Genomic DNA, 23,560 nt, shown 5'->3' with positions numbered 1-23,560 from the left:
CCTGTAGCTATGAAAATATGGGGTTAACTTGGCACCAACACAGAAAATCTGAGTTATTTTTTTTTCCCTTCCTATACAGGATGATAGTGGCGTGTGTTTCCAGTCACCTTAAAAAATCAGGAGATGGTGCTAAAACGTTTATTATTTTTCTTTGCCATTTACTCAGAGGACTTCATGCAATCGGAGAAAAAGAAAAAGATTCATTCTCTTCTGAAAGTATTCAGAGCCATGAAAGGCATTGGAAAAACTGTGGTCAGTGGAAATCTATTTCCCAGGCTCTGCTAACATTTCAGACACAAACACTAGGTTGTATTGTAGACCAAAACTTAAGCAGGCACTACCTGTCTGTCTTTTCTTCATCTGCTGAAGGAAGAACACTGTGTAGGCGCTCTCTGGAGTTGCTCCTGGAAGCATACTTTTGTGGAAGAGTGGGAAGAAACAATCACAGATTCATTTCACAGTTGATGTGTGACTACGTTTTCAAGTGTATGGCTTGTGAAAGTGGGGTTGAGGTATTTGAGTTGTTGGACAACTGTTTTGTAGAGTTGAGTGTTGGCGTGACAGGCCTGCCTGTTTCAGACTCTAGAATTATGGATGGCCTTGTGCTTCCCAGAGACTTTTCTGTGTACTGCCCAGCAGATGGTGACATTAGGATGGTGATAGTAACAGAAATCCTCCAGCCTCTGTTTTCATCGTCTGGCTCGGAATTTGTTCTCAGTTCAGAAACCCAGTTTCAGGCATCTCAGCGCTGGATCATGGACAGGACAAAAACAGTCATGAACTACTTGCGTAGTCAGAATGTCAAACTGCTCCTGTCCAGCGTAAAGCAACCCGACCTTGTTACTTACAGTGCAAGACTAAATAGCATATCAGTTGTAGAGTGCTTATCATCTGAAGAGATTTCCCTGGTCCAGAGGATCACTGGTGTTTCTCCTTGTGTCCTACCAGAAGTCGCTTCACAGTGTGAAATTTCTGACAGTACTTTGGTGAAGTTTTGTAAACCCCTCATCCTTAGATCCAAGAGGTATGCTCATCTTGGCTTGATCAGCACATGCTCATTTATACCTCACTGCGTGGTCCTTTGTGGACCGGTTCTGGGCCTTGTTCAACAGCATGAGAGAGCTTTTCATGGAGCCTTTAAGATGCTTCGGCAGCTGTTTACAGACCTTGATCTAAATTACATCATACAAACCAAAGAGCAGTGTGACTCAAGTCTTCTTGCTTATGACACTAGCGGAGAGAGTAATCACTCGCCAGAAACTGATAAGCATCAGGACATAGTAGCAAAGAACAGAAATAAATTGGAAATTCAAACACATCTAGAGGTATATTCAAGTTTGGGGGCTTCAGATATAAACTTGATAAGAGGTGAGCTGAGGTCAGCACACAGGGAAACAGCAATAGAGCCATGCCAAACAGATGAAGTACTGAAGTGCTTGTCTCCAGAAGACAGCAGGATGTTAACTGAGAGTGATTCCACTGGAAACCCTACAGCAAAAGACACTAGAGCAGAAATTTCTTTCAAACATTTACTGGTCACAGATAATCCTGGAAAGGGGTCCACGTCACCAGTGATACCCAAGTCACTCCACACCTGCACTTCCCAGGGTCATTGGTCGTCAGCTGTGCCAGCAGGCAGTGTTCTGCCAGTGGGTGGGACTTTTGAGATTTTGATGCATTACTACCTTCTCAGATATGCCCGACAATGCCAGCAGTCAGATGAAACTGTCATCAGCACGTTAATAGCTAATGCTCTTTTAGGCATCCCTAAAATCCTTTGTAAGCCCAAGAAGGGAAAGGACAGTTTCCCCCACATACACATTCGGCCTCTCCACGCACCTCAAGCCAGTCAATCAATGGTAAGTGGTCAGTCAGGCTTCGAGTCAGTAGCTGGTAAGTACCAATTATTAACTTCAGTTCTTCAGTGTTTGATGAAAATATTAACCATTGATTTAATAATCAACGTCAAGAGACAGCCTCAGAAAACTGGTGACCAAGAATCAGATGATGAACTCTAACACCCAGTTTTTTTGTTGTTTTAAGATTTATTTATTATAAATAAGTACACTATAGCTGTCCTCAGATACCCCAGAAGAGGGCACCAGATCTCATTATGGATGGTTGTGAGCCACCATGTGGTTGCTGGGATTTGAACTCAGGACCTTCGGAAGAACAGTCAGTGCTCTTAACTGCTGAGCCATCAGTTTTTTTGTTGCTCAAACTTTCAGTCTGGGGCCAGGGTGATGGCTCGGTGGGCAACAGCATTTAATGCCAAACCTGACTACCTGTGGTCCACACCCAAGGTGGAAGGAATGGATCAAGTCCTGAGTCGTGTCCTCTGTTCTATACACACGTTCGCAAACAAATACTAAATGTTAGGAAAAAACTGGGTTCAGCTCAAGCTAAATATTAAAACAGGCTCTGGCTAACTGAAGTCAGTCCAGTCTTTAAGAACATCAGTCCACCAGGCCATGCAGACACAGATCATCAGCTCTGTGGAAGAAAACCTGACTAAATATGTCTCCTTCCTGTCTCAGGTCTGCACTAGTCTGTGTCTAAGGGAGCTTGTCTCTATATTTCCCTTTTCTGTATCTTTTTCCACTTCATTTCCTTGAACTTTATGTCACAGAGTCATGTAATCTCCCGCTGTATCTTTTTCCACTTCATTTCCTTGAACTTTATGTCACAGAGTCATGTAATCTCCCGACTTGAACAAGGTCTTCACATGCCATCTTACATTGTTTGTGAACATGAATATAAAATGTATTTTATTTAAAACATTTTCTGTAGGCCAAATATGTAAAGCAGTAAATAAAAGTCAAATTATCTTTGTAAAAAGCATATAAATTATTTTTCTTTTGGGGTGTCATTTGGTTCGTTTCTGTTTCTATTGGGAAAATTTGGTTGGAGGCTGGGGAGATGGTTCAGCAGGTAAACCATTTGCCACCCAATTCAGGCAACCTGAATTCCAAGGAGAGAAACAACTCCACAAAGCCGTTCTCTGGGCTCCACACCTACACTGTGGCACTAGGCTCCTACGTGCACACAGTAAATAAATCCAAAATCTGCAACTTTGAATACCTGTTCAAAAATAGGAGTATTCATTGTGAACTCTCCTTTGATAATTAGAAGCTTATTCCAGAAAAGATAAGGAATTTGTTCTTTTCATTTTCTCCTGGTTCCTAAGTCTTATAAGGATTCCCTGCATTTGCTAGTTTTTCTTTATTTCACTGATTGGCCAGATTTCAGTAGCAACAAATAATTTGACATTTATTTCTAGTGTAGATCACAAGTGTTTCCCTGTCACTTTATTGTGTATGTAGTCATCTGGACAGTATCTTCTCCTTTTAGTAGTTGTAAATCCCAAAATAATGTTTTGTTTGCACCAGTGTTTAAATGTGCTTGTTAAGTAACAGTGTTATCTGAACCCATTCCCTTAAATACATGCATCTAGTCTATTCATTCAATAAATAAATTCTTAACTGTGCAAATCCTAGGCTAGACAGTGAGTCTGCTATGCTTTCTACAAAGTTAATGGGTAAGTAAATGACATTGGCTTCTGACTGGATTTAGGAAAATTACAACAGAATATCTTTATGTTTGCAAGCCTCCTGACCAGTGATGTGTTTGTGAACTGGAGTGGCCTGGGGTAGCTCTGGGAAAGGAGTCTGTTGCACAGGCTTGAGAAACCCAGGCTGCATCTCTAGTTCCTATGTAGAAGGTAGGCTTAGCTGCTCGCCTGTCATCCTGCAGCTGGGCGTGGCCATCGGGTGCAGACAGGCAGATCCCTGGAGCTTGCAAGCCTGCCAGCCAGTCTGGCTAATTGATTGCTCCAGATTTCAGTGAGACACCCTCTCAAAATAACTGAAAAGCAATAGAGGAAATACATCCAAAATCAGCTCCCTCCTCCCATATGTGCATTTGCACTTGAACACACACACACACACACACACACACACACCTACATTCAAACCTGCTTGTAGCATGCCCCACACAAACCCACAGTATCTTCATGCTGTCCCAGATTTTTAGATTACATACAGCACCATCTTAAAAGTTTATGCCATATGATGCATTATTTCAATTATGTAGAAATGGGGAAAATGATCTCAATTCATAGATGAAGGAACCTTCATTAAATCACTGTACAATTTTCTGTTCATTTTTAATTGGCTGTCAAGTCAGTTTTGCTTCATTTTCTCTGTTGTTGCTTTGAATGCTTTTCAGTCTTGAAGTAATCAGACTTCAGTAAAGTTTGTCTTTGATAGGTTGGCACCTTCTGCTCCAGCTGGCATAGGCGACTTTACAGTAAGTGTGCACATTTGGTGAATGAATTAGTCACATGGTGCTCGTAGAGAACCTCATGAGGTCATAATTTTCTTAAAAATTTCCACAGTCAAAAAAAATCTCGGGAGGACAGACAGTTCGAAAAGGCCAGTCATGTGTAATGGCGTGTGCTTACGTATACCCCAGGCATTGGATGGGTGGAAGCTAAAGGGTCAGGAGTTCAAGGCCAGTGTGGGTGACAGGAGACCAACTGAAAAAGAAATCCGGCACGTGGAGGGAGGGAGAAAGGAAAATGGAAAGAGGTAGAACTGCACTCCATAAAAGAATACTAAAAGTTTTATTCCTCGTTGATGTTATTAAAACAATGAGTAATCTTTATAGAGTTAAAACTGGGGTGTTTACATCCTTGGCTTAAATCGATTTTTTTTTTCCTGTAGATTTTCAAGACAGGGTTTCTCTACGTGACCTGGAACTCACTCTGGAGACCAGGCTGGCCTTGAGCTCACAGAGATCTGCCTGCCTCTGCCTCCCGAGTGCTGGGATTGAAGGTGTGTACCACCACTGCCCGAAAGTACATCTTTTTCTTTTTTCTTTTTCTCTTTATTCTTTTATTCTTTTTTTCTTTTCTTTATTTTATTTTATTTTTTTAATTTATTTTCAAGACTGGGTTTCTCTGTGTAGCCCTGGCTGTCCTGGAACTCACTCTGTAGACCAGGCTGGCCTCGAACTCAGAAATCTGCCTGCCTCTGCCTCCCAGAGTGCTGGGATTACAGGTGTGTGCCGCTGCTGCCCGGATAAGTATATCATTTTTAAACTAATTAAATTCCACAAGGGTTTTGAAGGGACCTGTAGTAAGAACCAAGTTACAGGAAGGATCTGAAATAGAATGTGGACAAGGGGAGCTGTTGAGACACTTTCAAATCAAGCTCATTTTCCTGTTTTCTAGTCCTGCATGATAAATAATCTGAACATTTAGTAAAGTACCTTATTGCTCTGGGTCTTTGGGGCGGGCGGGGCCATTTGGACTTCTCCGTGCAGAGTCACAGGGTGAGCCAAAGTGCAAGCAAAGAGAACTCAGCAGCCTCACTCACAGCTCAGTGGCAGGAGTGTCAGTGACACAGTGTGTGTGGATGGGATACATGGAAGCAGCTAGCCGCTTGGAAATCCAGTCTGCTGTGGCACAGGAAGGCAGAGAAGACAAATATGCCTCCTCAGCGGACCTTTGGGACGTCTCGTGTAAACCTACCTCCCGCAAGCACACATCCTCCAGGAACCTTTATCAACCTCATGTTTTCTTGAGCCTGTATGAGCCATTTTTATCTTCAAACCGATAGGTTTTAAATAAATGAACATCCTTGAGCTGCTTCAGCCAGAAGAGCTGTTTACTCACGCTGTACAGGAGAGAGATGTCATGGGGTTCATGCTTCAAGCCGAAAGCAACGGGGTGGATGAATGCAATTTAAGCACGATCCGGAACTGCTCATTCTCTCCCCGAAGGGATGCATGCACTTCTGTTAGCTGGCACAGGGAAAAATACGGTTTCCACTTTGTCTTGCCTGTGAGTGAGAATGTGGACTTGTCTGTAGCTGAGGCTTGACCACAGTCAGGACGGTACCCTTGGGGGGGGGGGGGATGATAGCACAGGACTGAGGGTTGGATGATCAAGCAGGGCCATTCCAATCCCCTGGACTATATACACTCAAGACCTGTGGGAGGGAACTGAACTGCCGTATCTCTGCCTGTGCTGGGGCCTCCTCCTTAGTTCCACCTTTGTTCAGTCAAAGGTCTCTGCTGTGGCTGTGTGAAAAACTATACATTTTTGAAGTAGCAAAACCACTAGCCATCTAACTTTAGACTTGATCAACTTTTTTCAATACTTAGTTTTTCCAAGATGCTTTTGCTTTGGGGATTTTGGGGGTGGAACTGTGAAATATATTTAATGAAAGCAATTCAAGTACAAATGGCTTGCATTGTTTGTTCAGAAGCTGCTGTAGTATCAGCCCCCCAGACTTCAGGTACACACACAACACTTCCTGTTTCTAGATACGTTCTCAAAACTCCAGCAAAATATTCTCTATGGAAAGTCTCATGGTTGGATATACTTAAGATTATTATTTTTATTTTTAATTATCTATATGTGGTATGTGTGTGTGTGTGTGTGTGTGTGTGTGTGTGTGTGTGTGTGTGTGTGTGACACCCCCAGCTGAGCTGTTTGCACAGGTTTCTTGAGAGCAAAACATCCCTTGGCTTAGCTTGATCCCTGCCTTCCCGCCTGGTGTGGTACGAACTTCGCAGGTGCCTGACCTATGACTATAATTGTTTTTCCTGTTCCCTTCCCTGGCCTCTGGTGTATATATTGCTGGTCTCTCAGTAAAGCTTTGACATTCTCCTTACAGTATGACCCATGTCTGTGTTTTTTGTTAATCCCCCAGGCCTACGCCCGATACTTGGTACCATGGCAGCGCGGGTGCTGTCGTGTGTGTGTGTGTGTGTGTGTGTGTGTGTGTGTGTGTGTGTGTGTGTGTGAGTTTTCATTCCTGTGGAAACCAAAGGCATCAGTCAGAGTCCCCTGGAGATAGAGGTGGGTTATAGGCCATCTATAACTCTCAGTCATGCAATGACAGTGACTAACATGGATCTGAAAACTGAATTTGAACTCAGGTCCTGTACAAGTGCCATTTATTGTTTTTATTCCTTTAGCCCCTGAATTGTCTTCTTAGTGTTTAACCACTTTTGAATTTTGTATTCCCTGAAGGCACAGACATGTTTGTGGTACTGAGAGATACGTGTTTTTTCTAATTAAAATATTTCCTGTACCCTTGTTCCAACATGGAGACCTTCGGGGGCTTTTTATTCCGATCTGGCTGTGGATTAGGAAGGTTTCCATTGGAAAAGAAGCAGCTCTCACTAGAAACAGTCTTTCACCTTCCTGTCTGCACCTCCTAACTGTCCCTCATAGACTAAAACACTTCATCTGAAATATAGCCTTTGTTACTGCGTGCCACCCTCCATGGACCTCTAAGCTGTCCTGAGAGGGTGATTGCTCTCTGTAGACGTGGCAACCACTGAGCAGCCACCCTGAGCTTCCCCAAGGCTTACTTAAAAGGATGAGTACAATATTTTAAACCATCTCCTGTGGTGTGTGGCATTGCTTATTTCAAATGTTTTGAGCTGAACTTCATGAATTGGTAGGGAATTGTCTGAGAAAAATGGCTCCATTTTCCCATTATAAATTGCCAATAGTTGGAGAGAAAAAAAGGACCTTCCGTAGACAGATTGAGCAGTTGATGAGATCATGAAATCTGATTGCGAGGACGTAGACCTTGTCCTCTCAATACGTAGAACATGCATAGAATTTGAGCATTTTTTTTTCAAATTTAAATATGTAAATAACGACGTGAGATTAGCGTTATGGGCCCTGAGGTACACAGACACTTTCAAAATAACAAAACAACACCAACAAAAGCCTTGAGTCATTGGGGTGCAAACAAGAAAACCCGGTGCATTTGGTTCATACAGGAAAGGAGCAATGAAAGCATAGACCCAGCTATCGCACTGAACACTATAGCAACCTCAGCAAACCAGAGGGCGGTGTCGGACTAAGCAAAATTAAACGAGCACAGCTGTGTCTTTATCCCGTCAATGTAGAATTTGCCCGTACAGCCCTCATTCAGATCATGATGTTCCCACCTCAGCTTCTCTCTCCCTCTCCTGTTCACCCACAGTAGAGATGCTGTCCTCCACGGACTCCTGGAGCACTCTGGGGTCAAACCCGCTTAGCTCACAGCAGCTGTGGAAGGGCCAGTGTCCCAGGACACCCTTCTAAGTGCGAAGCACAAAAGTCTTCCAACTCAGCCCCACCTCCTGAAGTTTCCACCCCTTCCAGCATCATCAGCTGTGGACAGTGATGTGGACCTGTGTTCAGCACATGAGACTGAATCAAAGCACAATGACACTCAACTTATAATTTTGTATTTGGAAGACAGGTTCTCAAATTCAGTTATTCAACTCTCCCACCAATTGAGGCCCAGTCTTTGGATCCTACGTAGGAGATCAAGCTTTAGAATTGAGTACGTGGCAGACTCTGGAGGAAGTATTCTTTGAGTATTATCGGCTTCTATAGACATCATTGTCTTTCATGATCCTTGACTAGCTTAAAGATTTGTAGAAAGCAAAGTTATCTTGTAGAGAGCTGATGGGGATTCTCACTTTTAAAACAGATGGATGCTGTCCAGTGAAGGAAGGACACTCCCACTCTGACAAAGGCTAGTCCTGCATTACCAGCATGCTTACTTCCTGTGACTGTAATAAAATACCAGGTAAAATGGCCCTGAAAGCAGGAAAGGTTTATTTTGGTTTATGTTTCGTGGTAACTGGCTCCATCAGTTCTGGGCCTGTGGTGTGGCATATCATGGGGGGGTTGGGGACCATCCTGGGGCAGAGCTGCTCATATCATGAAGGTAGGAAGGGATTTAGAGGGAGAGAGGAGGGAGAGTGAGGAAAGGGGGAATGAATAATAAAAAATATTAGAGACAAAATATGCCTTTCCAGGGACTGCCCCAACTATGCTAAGTCCTGAAGGTCTCGCCACCTCCCTACAGTTCAAAGGTCGCAAGCTCCAGTCACTTGCTTCCCAAAGGCCCTGCCCATAAGCACTATGTGATTGAAGGCCAAGCCAACTCATGGGCTTTGGGAGGGACATTTCTCACCCGAGCCCTGACAGCAGAGGCCAGATCAGTCTTCCTGAAGGTTGCTACTGGTGACTTTCCTTTGGAGTCTCTCTGGAGCCAACACTCGAGGCTGGTCTCCCCACCGCACAGGGAGGAAGTGACAACCTCCCACGTACTTCCTTTTAGAGTTGTATAGTAGTAGTTGTTTTAAGATTTCCCTTTAATACCCTCATTCTCTGGCAGCTTAATCCAATCCCAAAAGAAAATGTGGGTGAGTGAAGGGAGAACCCAGAGTTTTGAAGGGGTCACTTATTCAGGAGCTAGGAGTTGTGTGAAAAGGCAAGATCATAATGTTTGCTGGACACCTTTGCTGGACACCTTTGCTGCATCATATACATTGGAGGTTCTAGATCAGATGCATTAGAGGTTGCAGGTCAGATGCATTGGAGGTTCTAGATCAAATGCATTAAAGGTTCTAGATCAGGTGCATTGGAGGTTCTGGATCAGATGCATTGGAGGTTCTAGATCAGATGCATTAGAGGTTCTAGGTCAGGGGTTTTGTGCATTTGCACAGCCGAGTGTGGAGACTGCTGTTTGGGGTTGTTTTGTTTTGTTTGGGTTTTTCTCCATTTTTGCCTCCAGTTTTTTAACTAGTTCACTTACATAACCACATGGGGGAAACTCAGGGAAACAGATGTGCTGGCCTTAGCAAATCAGGGTGGAAAATTGGATACTATCTCGGCTGCCTCTCTCTCACACCCTTGTCTCCTAAGTTGGCTTCTGCACAGATTGTGGACCTGCTACTAGGATCTTGGCATCTTTTTATTCATATTTCTGAAAGAAAGAAAAAACAAAAAGCACAATTATCCAGCTTTTAAAAGAGGCTGGACTCCCTCACTTTGGCACTGTGAGGGAGGAGCATTTGAGGGACAAGGTGGGGTGGAGAAATGGTTGGATATAGGACTTCAGGAGGTCGGGGCTCAGAAGCTCAGCCAGTTTCAAGAATCTGGGCAAAGGGGGACTTTACTGCTGTCATTGGACAACTGGGGCTCTAATCAAGGGATGTGGGAGCCGTAATAAGGGTCATCGCCTTGCAAGGACCCGGGGAGGAGCAGCCACAGTGAGGACGATGAGAAGGGCATAGCAGGATCTTCTGGAAGTGAGGTGCCCAGTTTTCAGAGGAACCGCCAGACTGATTTCCAGAGTGGTTGTACCAATTTGCAACCCCACCAGCAGTGGAGGAGTGTTCCTCTTTCTCCACACCCTCGCCAACACCTGCTGTCTCCTGAATTTTTAATCTTAGCCATTCTGACTGGTGTAAGATGAAATCTTAGGGTTGTTTTGATTTGCATTTCCCTAATGACTAATGAAGTTGAGCATTTTTTAAGATGCTTCTCCGCCATCCGAAGTTCTTCAGGTGAGAATTCTTTGTTTAACTCTGTACCCCATTTTTTAATAGGGTTGTTTGGTTTTCTGGAGTCTAACTTCTTGAGTTCTTTATATATATTGGATATTAGCCCTCTATCTGATGTAGGATTGGTGAAGATCTTTTCCCAATTTGTTGGTTGCCGATTTGTCCTCTTGATGGTGTCCTTTGCCTTACAGAAACTCTGTAACCTTATGAGGTCCCATTTGTCAATTCTTGCTCTTAGAGCATACGCTATTGGTGTTCTGTTCAGAAACTTTCTCCCTGTACCGATGTCCTCAAGGGTCTTCCCCAGTTTCTTTTCTATTAGCTTGAGAGTGTCTGGCTTTATGTGGAGGTCCTTGATCCATTTGGATTTGAGCTTAGTACAAGGAGACAAGGATGGATCAATTCGCATTCTTCTGCCTGCTGACCTCCAGTTGAACCAGCACCATTTGTTGAAAAGGCTATCTTTTTTCCATTGGATGTTTTCAGCCCCTTTGTCAAGGATCAAGTGGCCATAGGTGTGTGGGTTCATTTCTGGATCTTCAGTCCTGTTCCATTGATCCTCCTGCCTGTCACTGTACCAATACCATGCAGTTTTTAACACTATTGCTCTGTAGTATTGCTTGAGGTCAGGGATACTGATTCCCCCAGACTTTCTTTTGTTGCTGAGAATAGTTTTAGCTATCCTGGGTTTTTTGTTGTTCCAGATGAATTTGATAATTGCTCTTTCTAACTCTGTGAGAAGGGCATTGTGGGAAACCTCGCTCTTCAGTCTTGTGCCTTTAACATCCAGCCAGAGGGACTTGCTGTGGCATGCGAAGAGGAGGAAGACCTGCCACTGATCCCTCCCTGGAGCCGAGGAGGTTCTGTGGACACAGGAGCAGCAGGTCTGAGGAGGGAAGCCGGAGGCGAGCAGGTGCGGGCGATGGTGGAAGGAGCCAGCCTGGTCTATGCGGGCATGAGGCCCCCGCTGACAGAGGGTGAGTTCCTGCAGCCACAGGAATGCGCCAGCCTGAGGATTCCCAAGGACCCACGCAGGGCGACAGCACCTCCCCCTAGCAGCTCCCATTCTTCTGTGAGCTTCAGGATTACTGTTTGCTGTGTGTCAGGGAATAGGGAGAAGGTTGCTCTACTCCAAGCTTGGGCAGTGCTTCGAGCCTTTTCCTTCATCTTCCTCCTTGTGCATTCTGGACAGCAAACCCACTTCAGACTGTCTAAAGCCTACAAATCCCTTTACCACCATCCCCCAAAAAGTCTCTCTGATGAACATAGACATTGGCAAAAGAAAGAAATTGAAGATTTAGTAAAAGTCAGTGTCCTATTTTTCCAGAAGAGCAATAGGTTACAATCGTGGACTTCAGAGTCGCAGTCTCGGGATTTTGAATCCTGGCCTGCCACATGCTGTCTGAGCTTGGGCAGATACTTAACCTCGATAGCCTGGGTGTCATTTGGAAAATGACAGACCTGCGCCTCAAACTTTAGAAATTATGCATCTGAAGTGTGGCTTGCACTAAAACCCAAGTTGCAGGGGTCAATTTTGTTTGAGGTAGTAATTATGAAATTGACTAATAAACATAAAATTATGTAAAAAAATAGAGTATGTACATTTTTATAGACCGTCCTCATTTATTTTTTTTAAATAAAATTTGGGGATAAAAAGGGACTTAGATTACCTCACAGATGGCAATCTTTCTCTCTGCCTCTCTTTCACACACACACACACACACACACACACACACACACACAGAGTGTGTGTGTACCTCCTGAGCCTTAAGAGTAGGGGTTGTGTTGTAACTGTATTGATGGAGGCCAGGCACCCCATGGTCAGGAGTTCTCTCCATTTGTGGCTCTCTGCAATGGGCTTTAGCTGCTGAATAAGACAAGAGAGCCAATTGTGGGCTCCATCACCATTGTACACAATGAGGAAAAACCAAGACGGAGTTGACAATAAAAGTGTGGAAGGGAAAGGAAAGAAGGAAGAAAGGCAGGCAGGGATGGAGGGAGGGAAGGAGGGAAGGGAGGAGGGGGGACGGAGGGAGGGAGGGAAAGAGGGAAGGAAGGAGGGGGATGGATGGAGGGAGGGAAGGGAGGAGGGGGGGCGGAGGGAGGGAGGGAGGGAGGGAGGGAAGGGAGGAGGGGGGACAGAGGGAGGGAGGGAGGGAAGGGAGGAGGGGGGACGGAGGGAGGGAGGGAAGGGAGGAGGGGGGACAGAGGGAGGGAGGGAGGGAGGGAAGGGAGGAGGGGGGACGGAGGGAGGGAGGGAGGGAGGGAAGGGAGGAGGGGGGACGGAGGGAGGGAGGGAGGGAAGGGAGGAGGGGGACAGAGGGAGGGAGGGAGGGAAGGGAGGAGGGAGATGGAGGGAGGGAGGGAGAATAACAAAAATATTAAGATGGAAAGGAGCAAAAAAAAAAAGAAAAAGAGAACCATAATTAGGTTATAAAAACGCGTTCTTTCTTTCATCCTAAAAAAAATAACAAAATCCTTTATGGATCATATATATGTATGTGTGTATATATATATATATATATATATATATATATATATACACACACCTATATATATAAATGGATAAATAAATGGAATATATATATACATATATATATATATAAAACTTTTGGGGTGTGGCGGTTTCAATAGAAAGGCCCCCATAGACTCATGTGCTTGAATTCCTGGTCTATAAAGTGGCACTATTAGGAGGTGTGGCCTCGTTGGAGGAAGTGTGTCAGCGTGATGCTCAAGCTAGGCCTAACTTGGCATTCATCCCTGCTGCCTGTGGGTCCAGTTGTAGAACTTTCATCTTCTTCTCAGGCACCATGTCTGCCTGATGCCCTCCCTACCTCTTACCATGATGATAATGGACTGAACCTCTGAAGTTGTAAGCCAGCCCCAATGAAATGTTGACCTTTCTAAGAGTTGCTTTGGTCATGGTGTCTCTTCACAGCGATAGAACACTGACTAAGACACTGGGCATTGACCATGTGCTCAGACCCAGGTTAAGTCCTTTTCAATATGTTGACTCACTTAACCTGCAGAATCACCTGACTTTGGGCTAGAGAGATGGCACAGTGGTTAAGAGCACTAGACATCCTTGTAAAGGAGCAGAGCTCAGTTCCCAGCACCTTCTTTCAGTGGTTCAAAACAGCCTGTGCCTCCATGTCCTGGGGCTCTGGTCTCTGAGGGCACTTGCACTCAGCTATGTTCTCTCTCTCTCTCTCTCTCTCTCTCTCTCTCTCTCTCTCTCTCTCTCTTTCTCAGACAGACAGACAAACACACATACATACACACATTCTCCCTCTCTTTCACACACATATCTGCCTTTTAAAAATAAAAGTAAAATCTTAACAACAAAAGAATGACCCTGCCTTGTCTGTCTTGATATCCACCTTATAAGAAGGAAACTGGGGGTGGGGGTGGAGGTAATCTTTCCAAAGCCTCCTTGTGCCAAACAACCTGCAGTCTGGCATATGTCTTGCCCCTATTACCAATACAGTCAGGGATGTAATCAATAGATAGCACTTTAGGGTTCCAGAATTTAGAGATGTTATTGCTTAATCACAATTAGTTCAGAATTAACTTACTTTGCAACTTAATCAATATTTCAACAAGTAATTTTCATCTCAATCAAGACCTCAATGTTTTTTTTTTTTTATTATTCGATATAATTTATTTACATTTCAAATGATTTCCCCTTTTCTAGCCCCCCCAACCTCAATGTTTTGTCAGCTTAACGATTATTTATCAGGGCCGGTGCAATGCCTCCGTGGGCAATAGCACTTGCCACAGTGGCTGGTGACATGAGTCCAATCCCCAGGACCTGTGTGGCGGAAGGCAAGCCCTCTGACCTCCACGTGTGTACTGTGGTGCGTGTGTACCCACCAACCCCCAGATAAAGAAGCGAGCCAGCAGAGGCAGAACTCTAATGTTGTGGTTCATAGAAGAACCTCAAAAGGCTGGCGTTCCTCACACAGGGCGACACACAAACTCCAGTGTGTCACCTCTGCGGGGTCCACCTGCTCTGGTGAGTTTGGTTTCTACTGCTTTTCAATAAAGAGACCTTGAGGGGCCTGGAATTTGGTTTCCAAAGAAGTCTAATTTCCCTGCAGAGGCCTATGTCAGATCTCTACATCAGCTTTCTAATGTTAATAAATAATGATAGTTTTCAAAAGAAGTCATTTGGATCATTGGCCTTAGAGATTAATTGGATAATTAACTTAGGAGTGAGCCTATGAAATATATATACAGTGTGTTATAAATCCTGAGGATTTATGTCCTGGTGTTCACGCTAGGCCTGGAGAGTAGAAACTCGCTGCTGCTCCTTCTGCTTTTTCTTCCTTAAACACAGAGACTAGATCAGGAGTTAGAGCATGTGCTGCTCTGCACAGGGCCCGAGTTCAGTTCTCAGCATTGATGCTGAGTGTCTCACTGATTGCCTGTCATTCAGTTCCAGGTAGATCTGAAGCCTCTGGCCTTCACAGACACCAGGACTTGTTTGCATAGAACTCCTACACAGACACACCCAAACACAGAAAGTAAAAGGTCTTAAAGTCTTTGAAAAAAAAGTATTAAATAGATATCCCAAAGATTATTTGAACTCAATCATAGACATAAATGTGACATGCAATACTATACAGTGCTATAAAGCTTCCCAGAGAAGCCATGGGTGGAAATCTGTGTAGGCAAAATCCATGTGAAACAACTGATACATTAGACTTAAAATTAACTTAAACACTGTGCAGAATCAAAGGCAAGTAACAGATTTAGACAAAATATATATAAAGTGAATGTCTCATAAAGGACTTCTACCAAAAATATACAAAGAACTACTAACTCAGCAAGAAACAGTGCGTATGTGGAGGGTCTCAGCGATTCCTCTCAGAGCCTACGGTTGGCAGCAGGTGCTTTTCCATGCTATCCGATGGGCCCACCACTATACTTTACATAGTCTGTAAAACTGCCAAGGAAACATAATGTGAATAAATGTTTTAATGTTCTAAAACAGGCTTCATGTCTGTATTACAATTTTTTTTTTTATTGTGTGAGACAGCGTGCCCTTAAATGGCAAGTTTCTCCTAGGAAGGATAAAATTACAGAACACTGCTTATTTTACATTGTTGTGTCTCTGTCCTCAATATTTTGTAATTTTTCTTTTTTTACTTTAGGAATTCTTTATGGCACAATGACACTGGAACTAGGTGGAACTGTCAATATTACCTGTCAAAAGACTGGATATAGTGCGATACTTGAATTTAAACTAAAGGTTGGTAAAAAAGAAGGATAAAGGGACACCAGTCCACTAGAGCATGTGTCCCGGCAGGCCCTGCCCATCTCTCCATTCCCTCTGCCTTGCTAAAAACTGTTCATTCCATTCCATTCCTAAAGCTAGCCACCAAGGTCTGTTCCCTTATTTGATCAGTATTTCCTCCCAAGGCTGACTACTAAGGTGTAGCCATCAAAGCTCCCTTTGGATCATCTAATTAACATGCCCAATTAAAATTAAACACCTCGTCCTAACACAGGGTTTCCCTTCACAAACTGCCATTTTCCTGTGTGCCACATCTGTCTCCTCCTTGCACAGAGGCAGTGCTTTGTCCCATTTTCGGACAGATACCCCAGCCCCTTCTCCATGTTCCCTTCCCCTTAGCCCTCTGTCCCTCTGGGGAAAACAAATCTTCTTTGTTCTGAGAACTTGGTCTTGGGGGCCCTGAGCTGATAGTTTCCTTTTGTTGGTATTACCTAAGGGGCAGCTGTGCTGTAAATACTGAAGGAAAAAGTTTAGTTGTGAGATAAAAACTAACTAAAAAGCATGATTTATGTCAGTTCAAAGAGAAATCCATCTGAGGACACCTCTGTGAGTATCCTTGGTACAACCTGAGATAAGTTAGCGCCACCATTCCTTTTGTTAATTATAATATTAAAACCTGGTGCCATAGAGGAAATAAGACTGAAGTGACTAAAGTATCTCTGTGAATTACAACACTGCTTTACAGAACCCCAGAAGGTAGATAGGAATGAGACTCTGGTTATGTACAGCAAGACAATTTTATATTAGTTATTATTTCTTTATAAAAATTACTGTGAACTTACATGCTATGGATAACCATGTGCTCGTCACATTTATATGACAAAAATTTGTACGGAGCATATTAGAGATGGCTTGTCTCTTAGAAAATGTTGGGCACCAAGATGTCTTGAAAAATATGAGTGATTGAGAGCAGAACCTTCTAAAGGCTTGCCCCATTATGAGTCTGCAACCTGAAAGGCCGCACTTAGCAGCCACTCACGCGGCCTTTCCGTGTGCCTTCGCTTCTTGATAGCATGGCCACTTGAAGGTTGCTGGAAGTCTTCCTCAGCAGCATGAAGTGTCCAAGTACAAGCCATGGGAGCAAGGTGAGAACTCAGTCGCCTCCATCACTAGACTCAGAAGCCAGATTTACAACATCTCTGCTATCTTCTATTGAAGAGTTACCCACCCACGCAAGCTCAGGGCAGAGGGATAGTTACTGTGCTTCTCAGGAGGTGGCAAGATCTCATTGAAGAAGGTGTAGGGCTGGAGAGGAAATGAGGAGGCACTGTTGAAGCCATCTTTGGAAAATTCCGTCAACAAAACGCAATTTTGAATCCTTTGCACAATGTCAGTTATAATTTTAGTACACCATGTTCAGATAAAAATAGGAGTGATGATGATAGTTGTTGCCCCCACGTTGCTATTTCAGCGACTAGAACCTCTGTTCTACTGAGAAGGTGCTCCGGAGTATTATAGGATGCAGCCCCCTCTCTTGGCCTGTTTTTACATATGTGGTGATGCTAGCTGGGACAGCACAAGCTCCTAGACGATTCTACTTCATGACATATCAAAGCACCAAGCAAGCTTTCTATCTGAGGATACACTTTAGGCAATGTTGTATTTTTCTTCTAATTTTATTTTTTTGGAAAGATTTTTCAAAATTTTTTAATTCTCTCAGTTTTCTGAAGTGTTTCTCTCACTAATGCACTGCCACACCGATAGGAGGTAGTCCTGGAGGTGAGGCAAGCCCAGCTCTGCAGACCGCATCGGTTACTACAGCGGGTCTTTATATTGCACGAGCTTTCTAAGTTATTTAGATTTCAGAGTCTGTTTTAGCTGTATTTTACACAATCATAATTTATCTTTCTTAAAAGTCTCTAACTTAAATTTGAATCAGGATTTCACTGCTTTTACTTTCAAGAGTATGGTAACTATAATTTTTTGAAATGTGGTTATCTACAGTGTATGTAAATATGAACTAAAATGCTCAATACTTTCTTTTTTTAAAGCCATTTCTAGGGAGTAGCGATTACGTTAATCAAATATCAGGGAAACTTAAATTGGGAAAAGAAGTCCTAGCTACTTTGGAAGGCCATTGGGTAAGTATTTTTATATGTTAGCATTATAAAAATAATTTTATCTGATAGAGAAAATGGGCAATCATATTGTAAAAGTAATACTAGTTAAATAAACTTTATCTTAAAAGTGGATATTTTGGCATTCTGTTGCCAGTAATACTTTGTTTTGTATAATGTTTTGTTTCTAACACTTTTAAATGAATAGAAGTAGCTATCAGTTATGGCGCTTACTGTGTACATTATTAAGACTGTAACTCTTATTTATCAATACTTATTAATATTTAGTGGGACTTCATGAAGTAGGCACATAGATACCCATTCATATTCTTCATTTATTTTGTGTGTGTGTGTGTGTGTGTGTGTGTGCATGTATGTATGTAGTATGTATCTGTACGTATGCCATGACACATACATCGAAGTCAGAGGACAACTTACCCAAGTCAGTACTCTGATTCTACAGTGAGGGTTCCAGGGATCAGGCTCAGGGGATGAGAATTGGTGGCAAGCCCCTTCCCAGCTGAGCCACCCTTCTGACACATAGAAGATGTCTCCATTTGGAAAGGGAGGGCAGTAGAGCTCAGAGCACCTGAAGAGTTAGCATGAGGTAAGCAGTGAGCTGAGGACGGAGCTCTGGGGCTCTGGCTGGACACAGCCTCCCACTCAGAGGTATTTCCTGTGTAGGGGACAGGAAGGTTCAGGAATATATAACAATAATGGATTTGATTTACTTCTCTGCCAACCTAGATTCATATTTATATAATTTCTTACAAGGAACTTAAGTGACTGAAATGGATTGTGGTATGTTTTTAGATGTATTTCCACTTAGTATATGTTCTTCTTTATTATAATAAACAAGAAAAAAAAAGCAGGTGAAAAATGAAGCTAGGTTTAAGGACTCAGCCAATGGCTATATAGTTTCTGCAAAATTGCTTTTAAAATTCTGCCTCTGCGATCGATCTAGCATTGGAAGGGAATATAAGGACAGAGAAAAAGGAGAGAGGTGATTGGAGAAGGGATGGAGAGAAGAAGGTTTATGGGACATATGGGGAGGGGGGATCCGGGAAAAGGGAGATCATTTGGAATGTAAACAAAGAATATAGAAAATAAAAATATTAAAAAAAAATTCTGCCTCTGTGTGTGTGTGTGCGTGTGCGTGCGTGCACGCATACATGCATGCATACATGCGTGTGTGGTCAGTTCTTTCCTTTCACCAATTGGGTCTCAGGAATGGGTCATCAGGCTTGGTGGCAAATGCCTTTACCCATACTGCTATCTTCCTGGTCCCTGCAAAATGTTTTAATTGACTTCTATGTGAGTATTATTTAGAATATTGGTAAAGCCATCTTTGTCACTTTATTTTATTTTGAGGCGGGGTCTCACTCTGTAGCCCTGGCTGATATGAAACTCAGAGATCTGCCTGCCTCTGCCTTCTGGAAGCTGGGATTAAAGACAGATGTCACCACATCTTGACAAATAGTTGTTCTAAAAACATAGTGTCTAAGACTGTGTTCAGTTTTTAATGCAATGAAGGACTGTCAGACATTTTTCAGTAATTTGATTTCCTACATTGCGCACAGCATCTCACGGACTGAAAACTGTGCTCTTCTTTGACAGTTCAGATGTAGATCTTGAGGCTTTGCCTGTAATATTTGAAATTTGTTAAGTAAAACTTATAAACTCTTATGAACTTTCTACGTAGCCAACCTATTTTTATACAAATGCAAAGAGTTTGGGATTTTGAGAAATGTACTAGTTAACATTTGTTTTAGGATATTTTTTAGTAGAATTCATCAGCAGGAAGAATTTGTTAAGTGTATTACTATACTGTGTGGTCCTCTTCTAAATAAAAATAAACTCTATTAACATTTAATTCCTTTAAATATAGGATAGTGAAGTTTTCATTAATGACAAAAAAACTGATAACTCAGAGATTTTCTGGAATCCAACTCCTGACATTAAACAGTGGAGATTGATAAGGCACACTGTAAAGTTTGAAGAACAGGATGATTTTGAATCAGAGAAGTAAGTACACCATTTTTAGCTAACTTCATGTAAATTAAGGAGTATTTTGAGTTGCATATAGTGTAGTCACACCATATTCTGTCTGCTGTATTGCTAACGTGAAGCTTCACACACCTTCTTGTTTCTCTGTAGCTCAGAGCTAATGTCCTCCTGTTTCTCTCTTTCACTCCAGTGCTTTAATTCTTGTTCTCAGCTTCTGCCTGGCATCTGCCTTCTAATCTGGCTTAGGTCCGGGAGCTGAGGGGAGGAGTCTGCGTTGTTCTGGCCTCTGAAACCAGCCACACCACTTGATGGCCTGGCTTCTAAAGGATTTAAAGGAGTTGGCACTACCATGGATTATGTTATAAGTCATGAAGTTCTCTCTAGAACTCTCAGACTTGGACAAAGTCACTGTTTGTATTCCTTGTTAAGAGTTCTGTGTGAATGTTGCGTTAGTGATCATGTGATAGCTGTGAGTCCTTACCCTGTGGTCCTGCTTCCATGACTCAAGTCTACATGTACTTTATTTTCTACATAAAATCTAGGTTGTCAGCACTGGAGAAAGTGTATGCATCCGGTTTTAAATTCTCCTTCTGGTGTAACAGTCCATGATGCTCCCTGTCCCGAGGGACATGCAACCAACACATACATCCATTTTTGATATGTGTTTATGATTCAATATTTATTTTTTAATAAGGAGTTATATCCAGAGCAAAGAGGCCTTAATTTGCCGTATAGCTGAGATTAACTATGAACTATTATTACTGATCTTCTTGTCTCTACTTCCCAGTATTGGGACAATACTTGGCCAGCTTACATAGTTTAAGCATGAGACAATAAGCCTTAGAAAAAGAAACCCTTTTTTTTCTGCCAGCTAAGTAGAATATGTAACAAATTTCAAAGCCTCTTTCAGTTTCTGACATGATCCCTCTCAGACAGATAAGACTTAGGTGTTATACTTTTACTTAGCTGATGAAAGAAGCTAATTTTTAATCAGAGAAATCATTTTCTCCTGCTGTTTTTTGTTAAATTAGTGGTTCTCAACAGTAATGGTGTATGTAAATCTAGAAAGCATTTAAAAAGTCTATTCTTTGGCCTGTTCCTAGAGACTGAATTTAAAAGTTCTCTGATAAATCCTGCATCCAAGATTTTTTGGTGGATCATCCTGAGGCCTAGGACTCCAAATGAGTGTGTGTCAGGATTGTCTAAGGAGCTACTTAAAAATGTGGAGGACTTTGGGACTTCCTTCTCTATATTCCTGTCAGCCTCGGACAACAGTTTTCACTGTGTGAAACTGTTAGGAACACATGTAATTGATTTCTCTTGCAAAAAGAGCTTAGTAAGTGTTCCTGGTTAAGGTCTTGGCTTTAGTTTCTAAGCATATGAGCATAAGCATTGTTAAAGTCCACATGAGCAGTGTTTACTTTCAACAAAAAATAAAAATCTGTATATATTTCATTTTCTGGTTGCTTTTTAAAAATATCATTTTTACATGTATATTAGACTCTGGCAACGTGTGACAAAAGCTATAAATGCCAAAGACCAAACAGAAGCTACTCAAGAAAAGTATGTTTTGGAAGAAGCTCAAAGACAAGCTGCCAGAGAGCGAAAAACAAAAAATGAAGAGTGGGTTTGTAAGTTATTTGAACTTGACCCACTCACAGGAGAATGGCACTATAAGTTTTCAGAGTAAGTAATTTAAACGTTTATTTAAAAAAAATAACTTAATTGCCTTTATTTCTAGTATATTTACTATCAACCTATGAATGAGTGTGAAATTGTATTTTTATAGATTTACATTTCTATGTGTATTGTCTGATTTACATTTCTATGTGTATTGTCTGATTTACATTTCTATGTGTATTGGTGTATGCCATGTGCCTGTGTTGGGTCCCCAAACTGGAGTTGTGATGGTTGTGAGCCACTGTGTGGTCGGCTGGAGTTGCGATGGTTGTGAGCCACTGTGTGGTTGGCTGGAGTTGCGATGGTTGTGAGCCACTGTGTGGATGCAGGGAATGAACTCAGGTTCTCTGCAAGAGAGGTGACTGCTCCTAACCACTGAGTTACCTCTGCATCCCATAAAGTGGAATTTTGTTTTTGTATTTATTTATTTATTTTTATTTATTTTTATTTATCTATCTATCTATCTATCTATCTATCTATCTATTTATTTATTTATTTATTTGTTTATTTATTTATTTATTTATTTATTTGAGATAGCTCTGGCTGTCTGGAACTCAATTTATAGACCAGGCTGAGCTTGATCTCAGTCTTCCCAATACTGAGATTAAAGGGGTGTATCATTACACCTAGCTTCATAGTGTGAGATTTTAAGCTGGATGTTGTAGTATTATTTTATGCTTAAGGATATAGTCTTCCAAATAAGAATCAGAAGATTGGATACAGAAAATATTAAAATTAGAACAGCATTTGCAATTACATAATGGAATCTAATAAGAAACTAAGTTCTACAGCTATGTAATTCTTTTTCTTATTTAGTACCCGGCCATGTGACCCACTTAATGATATGATACAATTTGAAAAAGATGGAGTTATCCAGACCAAAGTGAAGCATCGCACTCCAATGGTATGTAACATAAAAACAGCTCGATCCTATAGGCTTACAATTTGCTAAAATCTTTAGTATCCTTGGCAATCAGGTTTAAATTTTAAAATTTTAGGTAAGTAAAATGACATAACAGGAGCTCTTAACACCCCAAAGAAACCTTAAAAAAAAAAAAAGCAAAACTACCAGAACTCTCCAAATATTCAAATATTTGAGCAACTAAGGGAATAAAGAACCAAGAAAAGGCTTCAAAGCATTGTAGGGTGCCTGCCTCATCTTCCTGAGCACAGCTACAGTCTTGTGAGGTCTGTGTTCCACCATAAGTCCCTGAATCCAGAAAGGGCAAAGTAGACGGCATGTGCGCGTGCACACACGCGCATACACACACACACACACACACACACACACACACACATCAGGATGCCTGCTGCCTCGAGGGCACGTGTGGATGCCCTCATTCCTGAGGGCTCAAAAAGAAGATGTTATACAAAGGGATCAAACACAGCAAGAGCTGAAAGGTAAATAACGGGGCACTCGCCAGAGGAAACTCCCAATAGATTTAAGTAGGTACCAGACAGACTCGGGTACATAGAGGATGAGCTCAGACTGTTGAAAGCCGCAAACCAAGACAGAGAACAAACAAAAGCAGGGCCTGAAGGCAGCAGGAAAGAACTTGTCATGGAATGTTTCATAGACAATACTAAAGAGTTCTAAAAATATCCAGACAGCTTTAATGAATCCAGCAACATCGCAGAACCCTGCCCCACAAATAACGTTTGTATTTCTATATAGTGAGGAATTTCAAAAGGAAATTAAGAAAGCAGTTCAGTTTATAATAGCATCCAGAAGAGTAAAATTCCTAGTAATAAACAGAACAAAGATGTGGAAGGCTTGCCCAGTGAGAATTGTGATGTGTTGCTCTAGAACATTGATAAGACAGGAGGAAATGAAAAGATAGAGTATTTTTTTGTGCTGAAAGAGTTTACAGTATTACAATACAGCGCTAACCCAAAACAGTCTGTGGAAGTGGGAAAGCTGATGCCCAGAGTCTTATGCAGTCGAGAAGGCCCTTGCAGAGCTAAAATAATCTCACAGTAGTCAAAGCAGACATTTTGATAGAAGGATAGAGTTAGCATATAGGCCACTGGACTAAAACTGAGTCTAGCTGTAAACCCGTACGTTACTTAGCAGTTAAGAACAGTCTCCATTCTTCCAGAGGACCTGGGCTCCACTCCACGCACCCACACGGCGGCTCCAGCCGGC

At 42.3% G+C, this 23,560-nt stretch overlaps 2 protein-coding genes across 33 annotated transcripts in view; both read left to right on the top strand.

Moving 5' to 3' along the window:
* LOC127670432 (Bardet-Biedl syndrome 10 protein homolog) overlaps positions 1-23,560 on the top strand; it is a 73,372-nt gene that overhangs the window by 463 nt on the left and 49,349 nt on the right. Inside the window, exon 2 of one of the 2 annotated variants that reach the window (XR_007974577.1) lies at positions 80-2,537. Coding sequence is in view for 1 of the 2 variants with exons in the window: in XM_052164861.1 (XP_052020821.1) it covers positions 80-2,018 (1,939 nt within the window). In the remaining variant the exon portion in view is untranslated. Of the gene's footprint in view, positions 1-79; positions 4,615-23,560 lie in introns of those variants that run through there. The other variant, XM_052164861.1, reaches the window with a different exon arrangement.
* Positions 1-23,560, top strand: part of Osbpl8 (oxysterol binding protein like 8) — a 209,546-nt gene that overhangs the window by 144,983 nt on the left and 41,003 nt on the right. For 2 of the 31 annotated variants that reach the window (XM_052164837.1, XM_052164832.1), the window contains exon 21: positions 22,231-22,318. The exons of 21 other annotated variants lie outside the window; for them this stretch is intronic. In XM_052164837.1, coding sequence (XP_052020797.1) covers positions 22,231-22,318 — 88 coding nt within the window. Of the gene's footprint in view, positions 1-15,527; positions 15,626-17,661; positions 17,752-19,615; positions 19,753-21,234; positions 21,421-22,230; positions 22,319-23,560 lie in introns of all 31 variants that reach the window. 8 more of the 31 variants (XM_052164841.1, XM_052164836.1, XM_052164834.1 and 5 more) reach the window with 8 other exon arrangements.

Source organism: Apodemus sylvaticus, chromosome 20 (genome assembly GCF_947179515.1).
Source record: "Apodemus sylvaticus chromosome 20, mApoSyl1.1, whole genome shotgun sequence".
Taxonomy (NCBI): domain Eukaryota; kingdom Metazoa; phylum Chordata; class Mammalia; order Rodentia; family Muridae; genus Apodemus; species Apodemus sylvaticus.
This window is presented reverse-complemented; position numbering and strand designations above follow the sequence as displayed.